Below are 21598 nucleotides of genomic sequence, written 5' to 3' on the forward strand. Positions count from 1 at the left end.
GCGGCAGCGAGCGGTTTGCACTGCGATTGCCGAGCCGCTTGTTTTACTTTATAGCTTATAGCCACTTGTTGTGTACGAGTTCGAGTATATCGCTATATATTCAAAAGTGCCACTGCGGTTGCGCATGCGCCTCATCCAAAATCGGTGGCAAGAAATAGGCCTTCAATTGATTTTTCGCTTTTTTTACCAGTGAGTGAGTGCAAAAGTGAAACTGACCTGGCGTACCAAAAAAACGCAAATTAAAACTGAAAACTGAAAACTGTTCGTTCTAAGTGCATAAGTTTAAAAGTGCTGCTGTGTCTGGGAAGTTGCTGCCACCATCCCAAGGAATTAGGATCGCCAATAATAGTTTTTGCAATGAAAGCCTTTTTTTAACTATTTTGTAAACCTTTAAATTGTTTGTTTAAACATTCTGCAGTTACAAGTTTAATCAGAAAGGTTTTTGAAAGGTTTATTTACATATGTTTTGGGTTGATTTTATAACTTTTTACAACTACTACAAATCAGAAATCCCAAACTAGAATTCTTCTCAAAAATATCTAATTTATGACAGGTTTTTTGTGCCTTTTTTGTTGTTGAAGTTGCATTCGTGGCCCACAAAAATGGCGCGCAAGTTCAAAAGTGCACACTCATTGAAGATCCGCGGATCTCTGCCTTTTATGGCCTACCACGATCGAGAAGTTAATGGGAACCTTAAAATGGGTTAAATCATGCACTGCCTGAATTTCAATCGATTTCACTGTGCTATGTGCTCAGAATGTTAAAGATGAAAAATCTCGAACTTAGATCCTCGTTTAAGAGCCCTCTTATTCCAATGAATAGTTATGTATAGTTCATAAATTACGCGCTTCGTTTTCAGAGGTCACAGCTTCTAAACAGTTTTATGGAAAACGATATATAAAATGAGCTTGTTTTTTTATGATCACAAAATGTGCGCAAAATGCAGATGTCTGTGGCTTTGACCATGATACGGATCATAAACTTCGTTACGTATACGCCAGGTAGACTGTCGTAAACAGCATGACTCTTTTCTGGCCGTGCACACAATGGATGGGCTCTGGGGATCTCTGCTCTGGTGCTTATGGAATGGGAATGGAAATGGGAGTGGGAATGGGAATGGGGATGCCTATAATGGGCATGCTGGACGAGAATGGCCATTATGACCATCAGCCGCCGGTCGGATTAGCGGGCAGCTGTGAAGTGCGACGCGGTCGTTGGATACTCTGCTTTGTAGAGGCAACGATTTCCCCCAACCAATTGCATAATCCAGGGAGTTTTCGGGTGCCAAACACTACTCATTCGCAGCTGGCAGCTGGCTTCTCAGTGTGCGCCACAAGCGCGGATCAAAACTGGAGCAAATTAACCGAGATTAAGGCCCACAATTAGGGGCCCAATGTGAAAGTTAAGGCAGATCCGAAGATCCGCGGATCCGCGGATCCGAACGCCAGCTGGAAACCTGTTGCTTCTTTTTTATTTTCTGTATTTAGCCGCTGGTGCTGTGGTCGTATTTTATGTGTGTTTTTTCTCTACCTTTTTCTGTTTTTTTTTTGTTTTTCTTCGCTGTTTTGTGGCTCATCTGCAGCCATGGCCACTTTTACTGCACTCCCTCGACGGCGGGTAAAATACGAGAAAAACAGCGATAAACACGGCCAGCTGGGCAAGCCGACACTGGCGATGCTCTACACATTGAATATTATGAGTATATTATGAATACATATGGCCAGCCAAGAAAATGGCTTCTAATATATATAGCTATAGAGAGAATTGCTTGAACTTTGCATTTGTATTAACTTCAAGTTCTAGTAATAAAAGTATAAAAATGTATTACCTTCAAGAACTTCTTCAACAAATTGTAACAATTAGTTGTGAGTATTACTAACAGACTTTTAAGGAAGTGCCACCACATTAAGCTATATTTAATATCTTTATATAAAATAGGTAATAATGCAGCAGTTTTCTGGAAACATGATCTTCGATCTTGAGCCCTAGGTGGACTTTCTTGCAGGGTGTTTGAAAAACAAGAGGAAAGCTGGCAGGGGGCTTAGGTTTTGGTTTTGGTTTTGGTTTTGTTTCTGTTTTTGGTTTGGGCCACAATACGCTTCACTGACCTATGCCAAGGCCCCGGAGCAGCTGATGCCGTGTTTTAATGGCTCTGCTCTTTTTGCACTTTTGAACTCGACCACAACTCTCGCCGGCAACAAAAAAAAACATAACAAAACCAGCCAAGTTCAAGTTGGCCAAGTTTCGTTTGGCTTCTGCCAACCCGATTTGGCCGGAAGTCTGCGTCGTGAGGCACTTCAAGATGCAAGACCCTGTGGCATTCACAGATCCATCACGGATCACAGGTAAAAAAAAAACACAATAAAAAGAAATTAAACTGAAACCCAGCGCTTTCGTTATGATGATGATCTCTGGTTCCCATTAGCCGCTATCAGCGATGAAAACTGTTAGAAATTTCGAGAGCAATTTCATCGCTCATCATTTTTTCAGTTCACTTTGATTTTGATTTGATTTCTTTTCATTTCCGCCGAAGAACTGGGTTTCCATTTCCAGGGAATAAGCGCCCAAAATGAGTTGACACTTTTTATTGGGTTGACTAGTTTGAAATTGTCAAAAAAGAAAAAGAACTATTGTAAAGAGATTAAAAATTATTTAAACAAAACAAGCTAAACTATGCTAACCCGTTTGGAAGTAGTGTGATTCATGGACTCTTTTTGTGTGACTGAGAAACGACTCTATCGAAATAGAACTGGGGCTCAGAAGCAGCTTAAAAATATAAAAGTATAATTAGCACTTCAGGAAATATTTTTGTTGGTAAGCGAATGAAATGGTTTCCTGACTTTAAGTTTCTGTGAGTATTCTAATTTGAAAATTACTTGCACTTTTGTTTAGTAACATTTTTTATGGCTCTCCACGTGTTCTTGCTTTTAATTGCCCAAAAGCCATTTGAAGTCTGACCTACGCAAACCTCGAAGTTTGCTCTCAATTGTTGTTGTTGTTCGTTAGAAGCCATTAAAACCAAAGCAGAAGATGTATGCAAATTAAATAGAAACTCCGGTCAGTGGAAGCCAATTGTAGCAAGTGGGAATTTGTATATCGAAATCACCGTGAATATATATATATAATTCCGGAACTTCAAAGTCTAACAATCACTCGTTTGAGCCACTTTGGAGCTGCCAATTTTCCGCTGCAGATTCGTTTTGACCACATTTTTGTCTTGGCTGTTTGCACTTTCGGTTAGCATTGAACTAACCGGTGATCAGTCGTCCACTGCTCCACTTGACACACATAAGTGGGAAAAACGAAGTCTGGTATTTTGCGACTAAAATGTACATATTTTCCAGGGTCTTGCATACTTGTGAGCTGTTTATTTGAATTCTAGCTTGTATCTTGGATAGCAAATAGTCGAGTCATCTTCGATTTGGCATCAATAAAATTTATAAGATGGTTATGTAATTTCTTTCGGTGTGTTTAAGCCTCGTTTTCTGGGACGGCGCTTAAGTGGAGTGGGTGGAGTCGTAGTTTCACGCAAGGTCCATTGCCACACACGCCACTCATTTGGTTTATTTTTGTGGCCGGCATCGTCATCTTATTTATTGACTGTATGCATACAGTGGCCATTGAAATCGCACGAAGTCGCCGATCCCCAATGGAATCACTTTCACTTTGCTCACCTACAGGGCCGCCTCTCCAAAAAAGAAAAAGAAAAAAACTCCGCTCTTGGCCGAAAAACTTGCGTAAACTTTCGTGGTTTCGTGGCTTCCAAACAAAAAGTATGTTTACGCGGTGACAAAAAGAAAATATTACAAAAAGCTGAAAAAAGCAACAATAATAGTAATAACAATAAATGAATGGTGGGTGAGCAGGGGAGGGCAGGGTAAAAAAAAAGGTGTTATAGGGGACATTTTGGCAGCTTTATTAGCAGGTTGGCGGTGCGTGTGTGCAGGCCATTCGCCAGTCAGGTGAGTTGAAAAAAATAGCAGAAAAAGGGGCTTTCTACCTGCGCTGGTTCAACGTCTCGCTTTTAAGCGAAGGTCAAGGGACAACTAACCCCTGACCTTCGGGCCACGAGCCATGAGGTCAGCTGCAAAAGGTGTGCAATAGATTGGCGATCAGCAATTGCAAGCAATAAACTCAATTTTCAGGGCTAAGGCACTGAATTTAATTATTCTGTACTGATGAAACGTTGATGAGCGCTATCTTTTCATTCACCGCCCCCCTTTAATACATCAAAATAATAGCGCGACATTAGGCGATGAACGAATATGAATGCCTTGATTTATGAACTAATCAACAATGCCAAATTGAATATACATTGTTTTTTGGGTTAGCCACTTAAATGCAGTTCAATACACTGCGCTAAAAGCAAGTGAATTTTGAATGGAAAACCGATTAGCGGCAATCTGTATGCCCATGCCCACCTGCCCACCTGCCCACCTGTCCACTTACGAGTAATTGGCCAAATGTTTGTCAATCCGTCCGGTCAACCGCACTGCCACAATGATAGACCATTGTCCATCAACGCTGCGTATACGTAATGTGTATGTGTGTGTGTGTTGCACGTATACGCCCCGTTGACTGCCAGTTAATGGCTGGGCGTGGCCGATTCTTGGCCAGGTCTTGGCCTGATGCAATACATGACTTCCATTCAACTGGGCGGCCAAGTAATGGGTACAAAGTAGAGAGGCGCGTGTCGTCACTCCCCATTGTTTTGGACCGATTGCCTCCGATCCTCTCGCTTCTTCATTTTCCCAGGGGGGTGGGGGGCAACTGGGAACGAGGTCACCTGAGTCGCCGGTTTTGGCACCTGCCACAGCTGGGAACTTGGCCCAGCGGCCGCTGCAACTTGTACACATGAAAAATATATATGATATGATATAATCCGATGCACCCACTGCACATGTCATCTAATGAAAATGAAATCTATAAACATTATACCAAAAAAACTAAATATGCAAAAAAAAAAAGTACTGCAAAAAATACTGAAAACTGATGAGCACCTCGTTGCTTAGCTAATAAGTATGAGAAGCGCATAGAAGGGCGTGCACAGAAATTTGAATTCAACGGCCAATTTACTTTCACCCACTGTTTGTTTTAATATTTCTCTTTCGAAAATAACAGTCGGAAATTGTGCTGTTTGCTGTCGAATGTATTGCGAATGCCTTTGAACATGTTTTTAGGACCAGCAGCCTGGGAAGGGAAAGGAAATTAACTAGAAATTAATAAGTCATAAGCTGTATTGCTAAATGGCTATGTACAATAATCGAATGGAAGATATTACATTTGTGCCAGGTACCACTTGTCTGCGGTGAAAGAGGTCTTGAATTATTCAAAAACGTTTGGCGACGCCTTCAACCTCTGACACGCACACCCTTGACCCTTCCAACCCTATCCTTGGTCGCCTTGGAATTGATATTGGTATTGGTAGTGCGGACTAATAGAGCAGCGCGAACTTCTCCGGCTTATAAATTAAAGACTAACCACAGTGAATTGCCTCTCTCTCTTTCGCCCTGGGAAACAGTTGGTTGGACACGGTGCCGGTTGTTTTTTTGGGTAGCGGCTCAGTCCAGCCGGCGATGCCTTAGTGGCAGCTCCTCCAGATCGAAAGAAGTAAACCACACGCGCCACACCAAGATGCCCTATAACCTCTGGCTGCGACGGCGCCTCCAGCTGCTCGCATCGCTGCTATTCTGCGGCCTCCTGGGCTACTTGACCTCGGAGGCGGTGGCCAAGCCCACGTTGTCCTTCAGTTTGCCGCAGGGCCTCCAGGGATTCCCCTCGTTCCAGTCCTTCACCCAGCAAATCATCGAGCAGCGCAGCGCGCGTCAAATGAAGACGTATAGGTAAGTCGTAGTCCAACCCAAAAATGTAGCCAAATTATAGGAAATTATAAGGAATTTAAGGGAATTATAAGGAATTTTAGAGAATTTAAGCGAACTTTGCACCCCTAAGGCTCCGTTTAGCTAAAAACTATGAGAAGCGCATAGAAAGGCGCTCTGAGCGAAGATAGAACATCTAGCATTGCAGCGTTTGCCAGATGAAGATGTGACTGTGAGTGGTTATGCATGCCATCCGGCTGGGGGATTAGCAGTCAGCCAACGAACGACTTGAATGGCTTTCCGTCGTCCACAGAGTCCATTGCCATGGACATCACGTATACGCACGGTCGGCCGCCTGGCCATGTGCCCATAGTCGCCACACGGAGCGAGCTATCACTCAAATCTGAAGTCTACGCGCGCAACACACAGGAAAATTATTTATTTACTTATATTTAGATGTAACACTTTGTCATGCCAAGTAAATGGGATGTTGAGCCTTTCACCGAACAAATATTTTTGAATCAGATTTATGTATTTTATTTATGTTTGAATTTATTAGAAATATTTCCATACATATTACACTCTCTTTTTTGGCAGTGGAAAGCGGGTGAGCAACGACTCCCTCATCATGATATACCATCACGATCTGACCATAGCCGTAACGGAGCTGGGTCCGCAGAAGCTGTTACTCGGCTGCGAGCTGATCGAGATCTAGTAAGTACACTCATTACCGAAAAGAAAAATTAATAATTATATTTAAGGAAATGCATAACACGCAACCAAATATCGAATATTGGTTTGGCATATGCTGGGCCAACTAGTTATGGCTGAAATCGAGGTTTTGCGGAAGTAGTTTTTTGTCTGATTTACGTGAACAGCTGATCAGAGTGGATACACTGCATATGCCCTGAATATTTGATCAGGCACACGACTCATCACGTTCATAACAAATCAATATGCACGACTGTTATACAACAAATATTATTATATTATATATAGCAAACATTATTATATTATATGTATATAACAAATATTATTATAATATATATAGCAAATATTAGTTGCCAACCATTGTGCATGCTCTTAGCTGGCGGGTATGAGAATCGCAGAGAAGGGCTTACTAACTTTTCGCATCGATTTTCCCCCAAAAACTCAGCAACGACAAGGAGGGCAAGATGCTGCTGGAGGGCCTGTCGCACTACAACCGCCCGCTGGAGATCAAATTCGACGAGATGCTAAAGCTGATGGATCAGTGCGAGCACGTGGACAAGCTGACCTACGCCTCCCGCCACAAATCCCAGCTGGAGGGCGGTGAGCGCAGCAGCAGTGGAGGCGGCGATGCAGCGGCAACAGGTGGTGCCAACGATGGAGTGGCCCTCAAGCTGGCCACCAACATCTTTCCGCGCAGCCCCTTCTCCTTGTTGAGTGGCATCATACCAGGTGAGGTGGTCACATTTGAAGATGCCAAGATGTTCCACTTATATGCACTACAACTCCTCTTCACAGGCACAAAGTGGTGCGGCACTGGCGACATCGCAGATACGTACAGCGACCTGGGCAGCGAAATGGCCATGGATCGATGCTGTCGCCAACACGATCTCTGCCCCATCAAGATCCGTGCATATCAGAACAAATACGAACTGATGAACGATTCGCTGTACACAAAGTGAGTGGGAAATTGGTTACTGCATATCATAATCCATACATAATCCATTTGCACTCGGCGTAGATCCCATTGCATCTGCGACGACATGCTGTTCTCCTGCCTGAAGATGACCAACACCTCGGCCTCGCAGCTGATGGGCTCCATCTACTTCAACCTGGTGCAGGTGCCCTGTCTGGACGGGCGGAGCAACCAGTACAAGTTCCGGGCGGCCAAGGAGGGATTCTGATGCAGGGTAGCCACAAGTCGGGGGTTTCGTGGCTCCGTTCATTGTACAGGAGGTGTTAGGAAGAGAGAGGGAGTTGAGAGGGAGTCGCTCTATTTATTGTTTTACAAACGATGACGCCCGCTTTTTATTTTGTCGAATATTCTGTTGGGTTTACAGTTAGCGTTAACGTTATCTAGGATAAGTATAAAGTAGAATTGCAATCTTTGTTATACAAATACGAATATAAATATATATATAGATGTGTATCTTTAATGGTTTGATTAGCCGACTTTATTCGTTAACAACGTACAAAAAAAAGGGGTGTGTGTGTATATGTGTATATGGGACAAGGAAAACACGCACACACTTTTCATTTCGAAATCCCGATGTCATATTTAACTACAATGCTTAACCTTACTCGTTGTCTCTCTCACAATATTGCACTAACAAAACAACGCTCAAAAAAAAAAAAACACACTTTATGTATATATATAAAATTTTGATACGCATTCACGGGAAATTTGCATGTTATTCTCGGCAACGACACTGACTAGTCGAGTCTCTTTCTACTACATATGGGTTGTCTTTGCTGTTCCGCTGTCTTTCGCTGTATTATCGTCGAAGTGGTGTATCTGGTGTGTCTAGGTACTTGGAAGGGTTCTGGTTCTGGTGGCCAAGAAGAGCCTAGAAGATGCTGGCCACATTCGGTCCGGGCTGCGAGTTGGTCGGTGTCGGCTGTGTGGGCCGGTCGATGTCCTGGTAGCTGCGCTGCTGGCTGGTTGGGAAGACCGATCCCGTGGGCAGGGTGCCGCCCCTCGTGTTGAACTCCTTGTAGAGCAGCGCCACGCTCACCGGTCGCAGTATCAGATTGATGATGCTAAACGCCACGGCCCAGCCATCTAAAACGTGGATGGTAGACAATCGGTTATTAGTATCGTCAAGGATCGATTGGGTATTTCGTGTAGCGATAAGGATGACTTACTCATAATACCGAAATGAAGAGAAATGCTGACTATATCAAAAAAAATGCTAGAAGCGTTGATGACGAGCGCCTGCAAAGAGATACGAAATGAAACGTCATGAGTGTGGGGGGGAGTGATAGTGGTTGGGATAAAGGATCCAGCATTCGTATAAACACGGGTGAAATTGTGTTTCATCTTAAGAAAAGCAAGCAGCCTTTTGGGCTTTTCAGGTAATAAAATACAAGCTCAGTGTGTGATTGAAAAATGCTGTACAGTAAGACAAAGGCGTGGATATTGAGTGTAAATAATTTACATATGCTTCGGATACACGTGTCCAACGACACACGTGTCCCAATTTGGTTAATAATACGTTGGCCAACTTGACTGGCCAACATATGCTACAATTCAAGCAACCAGACCCGGGGAAAATGCCACTTCACCCACTTTGCCCGCTTCTTGAGGGCACTGAGTTTCACAATTTACATGCTTGAAATTAAATAAATTATGTTCATTGATTTTTCTTTTACAGTTTGGCCAGGATTACCCACTGGCTGGCCAGGAATTTGACAGCGAGTTGAGCTCAACTGTTGGGTCTGCTTGGACTGACTAAGAGGCGTTGCTAATGGCTTTCGAGGAAGCCAAACAAAACAAAACAAGCCCCGCCGGCTGCGAATCCTCGTTAAATGGGCATCGTAATGCCCGATTTATATACAATATGTATGTTATACTGCTGAGGGAATCGCGTGTGGCAGGTCCTTCAAGGCGGCGAAAAGGAGTAAAGGTGGTAGCTTCAGCCAGCAGGAGTAGTTGGGAGTAGTTGGGAGTGGCTGGGTGCTGAGGTGGCCGCCTTTTGCTGGACGTGGTCACTTTTCGGACGGCCTAAGGTCAAAGTTGAGCCATTCGCCCTCCTTACGGACGGCTAACTCATCTATTAATACCAGCATTTCCCCAACTTCACACGCAATTTGCCAACGAAACAGGACTTCGATGTGGAAATACTAGGTATTCATTACACTAGAAATGTTTGGATTTCGCAAGTAAATATATAAAAATATACAACATTTTGAAACGGTGCAAAAACCTTTACTTTGTTTGCAAAACCCGCATGGAACTACTATTCATTATGCCAATTTCTCGCTGTGTACATGCGACTTAAGTCCACTTTCATTAGCATACCTCCACGCGTTCAGATTGGGATTTGGTTCCGTTTTGCTTTTATTATTTTGGCCATGCCACTCGACGGCTTGAATCCACTCACACTCGAGGGCTGGAGCAGCAGAACATTAGAGATTAAAGATCGGGGCCGCGGGGAACCAGTTATGGCTCAGCTAGTCCATAAGCAAGCAAATTGATTGGCCATAACGCCGCCGCAACTTTTGGCATTCGCCGAAAGCAGCACCACAGTTTTCTCTGCCAAGTGTAAAGCTTTTCTGCCAGTGCATAAACCCTAAACATATATGACAAAGTCCCCATTGTAAATCACTTTGGGAAAGAGCAAAGCATTGCCACTTGGATAACCCAAGTGTGCTATCTTATCGTCACCAGCAGCGCTTTTTAAATATTTAAATATACATGCCTGTTTCCCATTCGCCACTTTTATCATTACTCTGTGTATATTTCTAAAGTTCTCTTGAACAATTTGTATGAATTCAGTGAGTGCATCATCACCATCGCAATCAATCGCTGTTTTCATTGTTTTAATCTTGATTTCCTCGCTGGCACCTGATGCCGATGTCGAACTATTTTAGTGAGAACATTTGTTATTTTTATTTCGCATGAGTATGCTAATTGCCCATTGGCGCTTTTTTGAACAAACCGGTTTGGAACGATTTAGCAAATTCCGCGTTGATATCGATGTAAGTCGTCTAGCAGTTGATTAAAATCTCAGCACTAAAATCCAAAGGCAATTGCTACGCGTCTATATTGAACTGATTGGTGATTGATGAACGCAGTGCACAATGCACCATAAACCCACTCATCTGTATTACTTAGAGGCCTATCAACAATACGTTCATGACTCACAAAAAGCGATGAATGGAAAGCTATTTCACATACGTAACCAAAGTCGTAAGTACGAATGCAATTGCAGCAATATGAACAACTAGATGTCACACTCGAAAATAAACTACATATATGGTGAATTATAAATCAGTTTTGGCTAGCTATTGAAACTATTCACAAATAACTTGTGCATATGGCTTGTCCAAGCTGTGATACTCCAGAATGCAGAGTATGACGAGCCAATTAAACGAGTTAATTGAAGAGCCTCCTCAATTGGGAAAATCAAAACTCGCTCTATTGATCGCACTTACCGTTTGGATCGCCTCGATGGAGTCCTTGCTGTGCATCGACCAGAACATGGCGATCAGGAACAGAAAGTTGTAGAACTCATACGCCCCATGGCCCCAGCTTCCCAGCATGGCATTCGAGATGAAGAAGAAGTGCACAAAGGCCACCAGCTGCAAGATGTAGAGATAAAAGGGAAAATATGAGAAAATGCAATATGGCAACTATATATGTGTGGTTATCTGGTTATCTGGTTAGCACATATGCATAATCATAAGCGGTTTAGTGCCAAGTGAAGCCCCACGAATCTGGCGGCGAAGTTGCCAATTGCAGTCACTGGCATCGTATCGGTTGTCATTTGCGGTTAACTACTTGGGGTGCTAATCAGCCAGCGACTGGCCATTAACCCATGGAGGCCCAACAAGTGAGAGTCGTACAGCCGCGGCAACCGCAATAGCAACCCAGGTATCTTTTATCTAACTTAGTTAAAATGGCCATAAAGCCATAAAAATGACTGTTTTGAGCAGCTTATTACTTATGTTAACGTTTCCTATCACTTTCTGACGGATTTATAGAAAAACAAATTTTTTCCAATTTTTGCATTTTTGGTAAGGGGTACCATCATCAAAATTTGCAAAAAAATTCCAAAAAATTTAAGTTCCCATTTTTGAACACAGTTCGATTGGAAATTTAATTACGAGCTTAACGAGGTGTGACATTCCAAATTTGGAACAATATTTCGAATGTTATGATCAAAATACTGATAATTATTTACGCAAAAAAACAGAAAAACGATTTTCCGCAAAAATGCAATATTTACGATTGGTGTTTTCGGTATAACTTGGCCAAAAATGCTCAGAATGCTAAAATAATTACAGTTTTTTACTCCTAATTACCAATACTAACCATCCATATCACCATTTGACCGAATTTGTTAAAATAATTTTTGGCCAAATTTTCGCATTTTTTGTAAGGGGTACCATCATCAAAATTTGCAAAAAATGTGAAAAAAATAGCATCTCAATGTTTGAACACAGTTCGATTGGAAATTGAAATACAAGCTCAACGAGGTATAACATTCCATATTTGGACCACTATTTCGAATGCCGTGATAAAAATAGTGAAAATAAAGTTCGCAAAAAAACAGAAAAACGATTTTCGGCAAATATTCATTATTTACGATTGGTATTTTCGTTATAACTTGGCCAAAAATGGTCGGAAAGTTAAAAAAATTACATTTTTATACTCCTAATTACCACTACTAACCAAAAATATAACTTTTGGACCGACTTTGTCAAAATAATTTTTGGCCAAATTTTCGCATTTTTTGTAAGGGGTACCATCATCAAAATTTGCAAAAAATGGCAAAATAATAGAATTTAATATGTTGGATACAGTTCGATTGGAAATTTAAACACGATCTCAACGAGGTATAACATTCCATATTCAGACAATTATTTTTAAAGTTTTGGCCAAAAAACTGAGTTTTTCATGACAAAAATTAGCAAAATCGACTTTTGTCGAAAATTCGATATTTACTTTAGGATTTTTATCATAACTTGGCTAAAAATGATCATAAAGATGAAAGAATCACTGTTTTGAGCAGCTAATTACCAATGGTAACCATTTTTGACGGATTTAGAAAACAACATTTTTGGGTCAATTTTTGCATTTTTTGTAAGGGGTAACATCATCAAAATGCATATACCTTTAATGCAAAATAAGCATCCAAACACATGTAAGTATATTAAATCCGACTCTAAATAAAGTTTTTATCTAATTTGCATGCCTTTATTCTCCAGAAAGCAAATATACATAAATGTTCCATACGCCCAGTTTCAATTTTCTGACCGCATCCGTAAAATTCTTTATCTGTTTTGTTTGTTTATTTGTGCCACACAGCGAGTTGAGCCGCCCACTGCTATTATTTTGACCGCAGCTGTACCATATGTTATCTATTTACCATGCCTATTGCTGCCTCGACAAATAAATGAGACTTTTTCATTTGCATGCGATTACTATGACCGCTTCTGTACCATAATTATCCAAAATTTGTATTATTTTCTTGTTTTGTTGGTCAAATGTCATAAATTTTCTTAGTCGCCCACTGATATTTTTATGGCTGCCAGTGTTTGCCGGCTGATGGATGGGGGGCGGGGGGAAGTGCAGTGCACTGCTTGCTGGATACCGCAGTGCAACAGCGGCATTTCGTCTCCCGCATCGCATGCACTGCTTGCTTACCTTCACACGAACAAAAGGCGATCCCATTAACTCGTTGAGGTCGGTCATGATGACGATGTTGCTCTCCTGCTGCTGCTCCTTCTCACTCGCACTCAAATGCAGTTATCTCTCACTCCCACTCCTTCTGCTGCCCCACGCGGCGCAGACAACAACAATAAAACACAGACAAAAAAAAGTCGCACAGCTGTTTTGTTATTTTCGTGTGCAACAATTTGCTGAAATCGTCCCACTTTGCGTCTATTTTCACTTGCAATTCACTTTCAATTGGTGCTAAAAGCGCAATTGTCTCCCTGTGTGAGTGGATCTGTGTGCGCCTGTGTGTGTGTGTGTGCGCACTTGTTGGTCTTCCTTCGTTCTCCAATTGTTATTGTTGTTGTTGGCGCGGTATTTGGCAATCGCTGTTGTTGCTGCTTTCGCACGGGGGCGTCAAAAATAAAGAGCGAACTACGTTTGGTCACGGCTCCACCGCAACAACTATCAGCTAACCGGAGAAAATTGTATTTTCTTGTAATTCAGCACGTAGCCGACAGCACAGCAACACGACCAATTGCAATTTAAATTAAAATTGGGTTGTGTGGGCCAGTGTGACCCGTCGCCGTTTCGCTATATATGCCAGCAATCGTTTCGGTGTGACTGCAGCGCAGCTCGCGCTATATACCAAAATTCAAATAATACCAAAATGTTGGTATTCTAGATTATCTGCGATCTTCCCGGTGTGATTGTGTTTGTGTGAGCGTACGTGCGTGTGTATGTGTGCGTGAGCCGCTGATAACGCAGCTGATCGGGCGATTCCACTGAGAGTTTTCGATTTGATCTGAGGAGTGCGCGGACGCAGAGCATGGCCAGCAATTCCACCCAGTCCCAGCAGTCAACCAGGATCACCAGCGACATGGTCAACCAGCTGCAGCCGTCGTCGCAGGAAACGAAGGTCAGTGCCAGCTCTCGAATCCCACCAACCTGCGACATAACCTTGATCGCATTGTCACACGGCGAGATCTCAGTGGGCTCCATGTTGCTCATACACATATGTATCTGCATCTGTATCTGTATCTGTTTGTGAACTGAAACGTATCTGTTTGCAGGTGGCGGCGGTTCCCAGTGAGCCCCAGTGGCGTTCGCCCCAGCTGATGATCGTCTTCGAGGACGGGGATCTGCACTCAGCACGCCAGCAGTTGCTCCAGTCGCTGCAGAATCCCTTTGCCGTGGGTTCGGTGGCCACCCTGCTGCTCCAGGAGAGCATTGCCGATCAGTTTGTGGGCCTTGTGGCCCAGGACCTGCGTCCGTTGTCCCAGGAGGTGTCCAAGCATCCGGCGTACATCAACGCGTTGGCCAAGATCGATCAGCTGAAGGCCAAGGCGGTGCAAGGAGCCAGCCTCAAGGCAGGGGAATCGCCCGTCTTGGTGTACGACTGTGTGCACAGCTATCTGGGAAGTGGAGCCACGGGTGTGGTAACAGTTCACACTTTCCGCACAGCCAAGGAGGCCGGCGAGCTGGCCAAACGGGATCCCCTGCCTTATGGCCAAGTTAGCCTGTGGAACGAGAAGCTGGGCTGCGCCTACGAGCTGATACCACGACTGCCCAGCGATATTGTGGCCATTAACTGCTTCAATCCGGACGTGGACCCCATCAGGGACTCCTTTGCTGCCGACCGCAACGATGTGCTTTTGGTCAAGAACTATCACTATGAGTCCCTGGTGGTGAGCGGCAAACGGAGGATCATCGTGTTTCCCGTGGGCACCATCTTTGGCAACTGAAGTGTTGCACGTCTGGACCTCTGGACGATCAGGAACGAAACACATCCAGGTGCTCTTTTAGCCATACTTTGAATTACCTCTCTAAGCATTTTACCTGTAGCTTGGGGCCTTTTTCACAGTTCAATTGGAATTTGATCTAACTACTTTCTAGTTATACTACTAAAGTGGCTACACTTTCTAAGAAATTATCTGGCTTTGAAATCAGTTAAGTTGCCATCATGATATCATAATATTCCAACTGAATTGCCAGAAGGTCCTCGAGTCTGAATTGTTTTTTATACTCTGTCAATAATTGTCCACTGAAAAATCCGTTGCCTACTTTTGTGCATCTGTGGGAATTTGGGGTAGGTCTACGAATTTCAAGATGCAACAGGCACTTGTTCGGGACATGCGCAAGTGGCGCTCCAGAAATAGACATCCTGCAAAGCATTTGAAATGGAAGCAGTTAAAGGGCACACTCATACACTTTGGGTCACTACAATAGGACCAACGGACTTCTATTCAGTAAACTTGAAAATCCAATTTATTTGCAAGGGAACCATTTAAGTGATAAACAATAGTGCCTCTCCTAAAATCGACATTAAAAAGTTGTTAATACATAAAAGGCGAACTGTTTTTGATTTCAGAGGTACATTTTTAAAAGAACAATGTACGCAGCAATCGATCAACTTAACCCTTTATCTTATCAGTTTTATTGTAAACCCAAAACAAATATGGAAAATTTTTCAGTTGTAGATACATATTATGTGTGGAATTTAGGCTTTTGCTCATTTCTTTTGTTCTCTAATTAGAGCTTGAATTAACTTGCAAACAAGAGCTTTGATACCTAAACGTTGCTATTGTGTTGGCCAGAGTTGTATGAGTGTGTGTGTGTGCTGGCAACTACTTGGCCTTTCTCTTCTCATTGTTGTTGTAGTCAAGATTTTAGTACATATTCCCTATTTGATTTCGACTATCAGGAATTTTGATTTCTGTTATTGTTTTCATTTCTTTACAAATAGTAATTATTCTATTACGCCGTTGATTGTGTATGTGCGTGTGTGTGTTCGAATGCGGGTGTGTGTGGCAATAAACTAACTGTAACTAAACAAAGATAGTATACTTAAGTTAGTTCACAACAATACATTTCGCACTGCACTCTCTTCTCGCACACCGCCCCCTTTCTCTTCGCGCCTCTCTCAATTGTACTCTCTCGCCCACTCTCTTCCCTTCTGTGACGTAGCGCCGCACCATTCATGCTCCACTTTCACACGGGAGAGAGCGAGAACGCCAAAGAGCCAGCCATTAGAGAGAGAGCGCGCACAGTGGTGACTCCAACTGCAGGGGCGCAACAGAAGGGGTGACCACCCCTCACCTCCCCACCAAATGCCGTTAGGAAGACTTAGGATTCAGCTAAGACTCTATCAGCTACTTTCTTTCACCAGAAGGTATCGCCTCCCGTAAGGAACCCCCTTGCTATTCTGGCTACGCCCCTGCGACCCTCTTGTGGTTAGAAGCAACGTTTGCTGGCGCTGCCTTTTGCTTGGCTTTGTTGTTGCGCTGTCCGCTGCCCGTTGCCCGTTGCCATTTGCCAGTCCGTCAGTCTGCGCTGGTTCCCGCTGGCGTGGTGAGGTGTCCGCTCGCGCTGCCGCTCCCGCTCCCATTCCCGCTCGCTCCGTCTCTTTGGCTGGCCAAGAAAACCGCTTCCGCCACTGGCGCTGGCGCTGGCGATACAAATACAAATACAATACAATTACCAACAGCTGCCTGCCGCTCCGGCAGAGAAAATGCGCTGGCAGTCGCAGCTCCAAACGCTCAAAAGACGCTCCAGAAACGCAATCCCCTCCAAAGGCCCAACATCTGCAATCCGCGTCCACGCAACCACATAGAGCGCCACGATGCCACCCCACAAATGGACGGATGAGTCGCGGGACGCCTCGTGCTACTACGAGGATGCGGCCGCATCCCGCCTCCGCCGGCCGTCCTCCTCCTCCAACTCCTCCGACTCGGCGGACCGCTCCGACGACGAGGCGGACGACGAACGGGAGGCGTTTTGCTCCGGCGAACGACCGCTAATCCGCTCCAGCGGCGCTGCGGAGGGTGAGTAGCTACGAGATACACAGATGGGGAAAGATATTTACTTAGCTATAGCATTTGTAGGTAGAGCAAGGTAGATACTCGCCTTACAAGATACGGATAACTTTATTTATTTAAAAAATAGTATTATTTCTGCTTCGCAGTGCTTTCCATTTACGTTAGTTTTTATGTCCTGGGTCAGTACTTTCATCAGATATAAACACTTGGCATGTCTGTATAATGCAGCAGTGCTCAACTGAAAGATACTTTCCAATATGGTAAACAAAAAGTGTTGTATCTTTCACAATTCCCCCAATTCCGTTTTATAATCTGTTTACTTATGGGCGTACATGATTTAAAGGTTTACTTAAATAACTGAATATTGTATCTTTCAATTCTCATTTCATCCTAATGTTAGGTATTATAAGGTTTAGAGATAATCAAAACTAATGCCAAGTTTGTTATACTATTGAAATTCATTTAATTGCATAAAAACTTCAAGTTTATAATATTAGGAAACTGTAAAATAACTGGAGTATTACAAATTCGTATAAGTTGACTAATAGCCAAGCTCCGGTTTCCATTTCGCACGTTTCTCTAATGCAGTCACCTATGCCTATCTATAATTTATTCGTCTTCAATTTACTGACTTTAAGCTACGTTTGTCAGAACTTTTTAGAACAGTACACAACTGCATTCCAAATGGATCGGATCGCATACAACTCTTCTAATGGTATCAGATCGTTTAGTTTTGAAATATTTTTAATTCGTTGGAAAAAATATCTGATAAGAAACAAAATTCCCTTGGCAAACATTTTACATGAAAATTTTAAAGAGAATAATAGGAAATTGTTAGTTTCAACTGTGACGCGATATTATTTTGCATGGCATATAGGGATTTTCAGTGAAACATAGTACCTTATCGGGAACTGCGAGAACTTTTAAGTAAACCCGGAACTGATATCGTTGTTACGCCTCCCAAACCAACTTTTACTCACCTCCCCCTCTCTCTCCCCACGCAGAACACCATGGCTGTGGCCCGAAGACGCGTCACATATTCGGATTGATGGGCTTCCTGGGATTCGCCGTGGTCTACGCCATGCGGGTCAATCTGTCGGTGGCCATTGTGGCCATGGTCAACCAAACGGCCATTCCGCACAGCAACTCATCGGTGATTGATACGGACACATGTCCACTGCCGGCGCCGCATCACAATGGCAGCGATCCCAGTCCGCAGAAGGAGGGCGAGTTTGTGTGGGACGAGGCCACGCAGGGATTGGTGCTCGGCAGCTTCTTCTACGGCTATGTGCTGACCCAAGTGCCCGGCGGACGGATGGCCGAGCTGTATGGCGGTAAGAAGATCTACGGCTATGGAGTGTTGATCACGGCGATCTTTACACTCATCACCCCACTGGCCGCCCACTGGGATCTGCCGCTGCTGGTGCTGGTCCGCATCCTGGAGGGCATGGGCGAGGGCGTCACCTATCCAGCTATGCACGCCATGCTGGCCCATTGGATACCGCCGCTGGAGAGGAACAAGTTCGCTGCCATCGTCTATGCGGGCTCCAATATCGGTACAGTCATCTCCATGCCTTTGGCCGGCTGGCTGTGCTCCCAGGACTTCCTGGGTGGCTGGCCATCGGCGTTCTACATCTTCGGGCTGCTGGGCATTCTGTGGTTCATCGCCTGGATGTACTTGGTGTACGACAAGCCCAGCGATCATCCCAGGATCTCAGTTACGGAGCGAGAGTACATCGAACGGAGTCTACATGTTCAGAGGCTGATACATCAGGATTTGGCGGAGCCCGAGGAAGAAGAGGGACAAGATGATGTCGATCTGAGGAGGCCGTCGGAGGAACCGATACCATGGTCATCGCTGCTCACATCCGTGCCGCTGTGGGCCATCTTGTTGACCCAATGCGGCCAGGGATGGGCCTTCTACACGCAGCTAACCGAGCTGCCCACCTACATGAGCAACATCCTGCACTTCGACATCCAGTCGAATGCTCTGCTGAACGCGGTGCCGTATCTGACCGCCTGGTTCGTGGGCATCGCCTGCTCCGCCCTGGCGGATTGGATGCTGGCCAGGCGCTACATCTCCCTGCTGACCTCCTACAAGCTGTGGAACACGGTGGCCTCGGTGGTGCCCTCGCTGGGCCTGATTGGCATCATCTATGTGGGCTGCGATTGGGTGTGGGTCACCTTCATGCTGGCCGGCGTGGGCTCATTCGGTGGAGCGGTCTATGCTGGCAACCAAATGAATCACATTGCGCTCAGTCCCCGTTATGCGGGCACCATGTACGGCATTACCAATTCGGCGGCGAATATCTGTGGCTTCCTGGCTCCGTATGTCATCGGGCTCATTATCAATCATCGCGAAACGCTGACCCAGTGGCATTTGGTCTTCTGGCTGGCGGCGGGCTTGAATATAGCCGGTAACTTCATCTACCTGATCTTCGCCAGCGCCGAGGAGCAGAGCTGGTCAAAGACACCACCCGCACGCAACTCACGATCCCAGCGCGCTTGAAGCAAGCATAACTATACGCTATTTTAGCTAGATCTTAAGCATTTGTGATAATTCCGATATATACACATATATCCTACATATACATACATATATATTTGGGCTCGACGTTTTCCGAATGCAGGATGCAAGAATGTGGCTTCCAAAAAAACAAAAAAAACAAAACAAAACGAAACGAAACTAGTGCTACCAAATCGGAATCGGGCAATCGTAAGGATGTTAACTGTTTTAGTGTATTATATACGTGTATCGTCCTTTTATATGGACTTTTGTTTTGCTAGGCGTCTTTTTTGTAAACAAGTATACCAATACCAACTACATATATATTTATATATCTATGATATACACGCTCGAAGGCACGTAGATCTGTCGAAATAAACAGCACAAACATATCGAACTGTGGCACATTACCTGATTCCATCGTTTTACTCTTTAACTGGTGACTAAATCTCTGTTTCATTAAGGAATTGGGATTTGTTTGGTTATTTACATATTTTACACAGCTATTGCAGTCTAACATTTTGAAAAAAGGCTTTTAGGCTTTTCATTGTTTTGTTGGCTGCAAAAGAGTTGCATAGTTTTAGTTTTGTTGGCTGCAAAAGAGTTGCATAGTTTTAGGGGCAAACTCTCCATGTAAAATCTTTGCACAAACATAGTTGAGGTATATAAGAAGTATTGTAAAATGATGATAATGCTATAAATGTTTGGTTTTAACGTTATGATATATGTTTATGCAATATTTAACAACTATTTGTAACTATCAGCTTTACATTTGACAGCTATAGATTTTTGTTTTGTACGTAGCTTTTCCTAGCTGATTTAGATTCACAATTTTTTAAGTTTAAAAATTCTTTATATTATAATTTAGAAATTCCATGAAGCTCCTCGATTTTTTATATGATTAATATTCCCCAGGACAAATTGCTGCTCCTTGTTGTACAAATGTGCCACTTTTTGAATTATTTTTCTAAACTTAAAACCTAAACTTAAATGAGTGCAGCCTCCTCAGTTTTCGGTTATGATTTCAGTTTCAGATTGGGTTTCGTCGTGATTATCGTGGCACAGTTGTGGCTGTCCTGTCCGTCCGCAAAATCTGTCCGTCCGTTGACGTGAGGCGTTTGTGGCTGGGCTGCCACGCCCCCTTGGCCACCATGCACACCTGCCCACAAAATACTTGCCTCCCCTAAAAAAAAAAATATGGGGGCATTAATAATGGGCAAGTGACATTGCAGTTTTTGTGTCGCAGTCTCTCACGCGGTTTTGTTTGTATTTTGCGCTTTGTCTTATTGTCAATTTTCTCCTCATTACATAACAATCCACGGCCCCCCAAACCCCCTTCCTTTTTTCCCCCCCTCGCTCAGCGATCTGAGTTCCCCCGTGAACTTCGCAGGGCCATAAAAACATAGCCGCAAAATTCAAGTGAAAATATTTTGGCGCCGTTGTTACAACAGCGAACCTCTCTCTTCCATACACTGCAAAAAAAGTGATAGATAATACAAATAGACTGCGACTTAGAAATAGTAATGTGGTGACACATAATTTAGTTACAAATGCCACTTTGTTTTAAACACGCGATACGGAAAATTGTGTTACAGTACAGTTTATTAATATTATTTTCTTTCAGTGCACACTCACCTGCGCTCATTTGGCCGTGCGTTTGCGTTTTTAATTAACGGTAGTTTCTTCTATTGCCACACGAAAGATTGCAAATGCAGTAATTATAAAAAAGAGATAAAAACATTTGAGATGGGGAAAGACGGCGTGGAAAATAAAAGTTGAACTGTTACGACCAACATTCGGTTCAATTTCATCCGTGCGATCTTCCCGTGCGTCTCGGTTTTTCCTTGCCAAGAAATGCGTTCATGGTCAAAATGTCAGGCCGTGACGCAAGCGCAAACAGCAAACAGTAAACAGTGAACACCAACAGCAACAGCAACAAACAACAATTAACATCAACAGTAACCGCAGTGAGCATCAACAATGGCATTAAAAGGTAACAAAAAAACCCAGCAACAAGGCTCCATCCACAAGTGATCCAAAAAATGTGAAAATTTGTGCAACTAAATATTTGGTCGAATGATTTTTA

At 43.7% G+C, this 21598-nt stretch overlaps 4 protein-coding genes across 6 annotated transcripts; 3 read left to right on the plus strand and 1 right to left on the minus strand.

Moving 5' to 3' along the window:
* LOC122623069 lies at positions 1–7956 on the plus strand. Of its 3 annotated transcripts, XM_043801988.1 has the most exons (7): positions 1–176; positions 5122–5130; positions 5522–5843; positions 6417–6533; positions 6976–7259; positions 7326–7485; positions 7549–7956. In XM_043801988.1, exons 1-7 carry the CDS (start codon positions 125–127, stop codon positions 7709–7711), a joined length of 1107 nt encoding a protein of 368 aa, XP_043657923.1. In that variant the 5' UTR covers positions 1–124; the 3' UTR covers positions 7712–7956. The 3 variants fall into 3 exon arrangements, with proteins under 3 accessions (XP_043657923.1, XP_043657922.1, XP_043657921.1); XM_043801987.1 differs by lacking the exon at positions 5122–5130 and having other exon boundaries at positions 1–193; XM_043801986.1 differs by lacking the exon at positions 5122–5130 and having other exon boundaries at positions 1–189.
* Positions 7957–7958: 2 nt separating this feature from the next.
* LOC122623070 (type-1 angiotensin II receptor-associated protein) lies at positions 7959–13782 on the minus strand. The gene is made up of 4 exons (XM_043801989.1): positions 13180–13782; positions 10965–11111; positions 8673–8742; positions 7959–8589 (listed from the first exon to the last, which is right to left on the minus strand). The coding sequence occupies exons 1-4, from the start codon at positions 13225–13227 to the stop codon at positions 8375–8377; spliced, it is 480 nt and encodes a 159-aa protein (XP_043657924.1). The 5' UTR covers positions 13228–13782; the 3' UTR covers positions 7959–8374.
* A 147-nt stretch (positions 13783–13929) lies between these two features.
* On the plus strand, positions 13930–15242 carry LOC122623013. Its single transcript, XM_043801885.1, has 2 exons — positions 13930–14107; positions 14262–15242. The coding sequence occupies exons 1-2, from the start codon at positions 14018–14020 to the stop codon at positions 14931–14933; spliced, it is 762 nt and encodes a 253-aa protein (XP_043657820.1). The 5' UTR covers positions 13930–14017; the 3' UTR covers positions 14934–15242.
* A 1131-nt stretch (positions 15243–16373) lies between these two features.
* On the plus strand, positions 16374–19899 carry LOC122623012 (putative inorganic phosphate cotransporter). The gene is made up of 2 exons (XM_043801884.1): positions 16374–17012; positions 18011–19899. The coding sequence occupies exons 1-2, from the start codon at positions 16811–16813 to the stop codon at positions 19513–19515; spliced, it is 1707 nt and encodes a 568-aa protein (XP_043657819.1). The 5' UTR covers positions 16374–16810; the 3' UTR covers positions 19516–19899.
* Positions 19900–21598: the final 1699 nt, after the last annotated feature.

The sequence above is a fragment of the Drosophila teissieri genome, chromosome X (assembly GCF_016746235.2).
Source record: "Drosophila teissieri strain GT53w chromosome X, Prin_Dtei_1.1, whole genome shotgun sequence".
NCBI classification, from domain to species: Eukaryota; Metazoa; Arthropoda; class Insecta; order Diptera; family Drosophilidae; genus Drosophila; species Drosophila teissieri.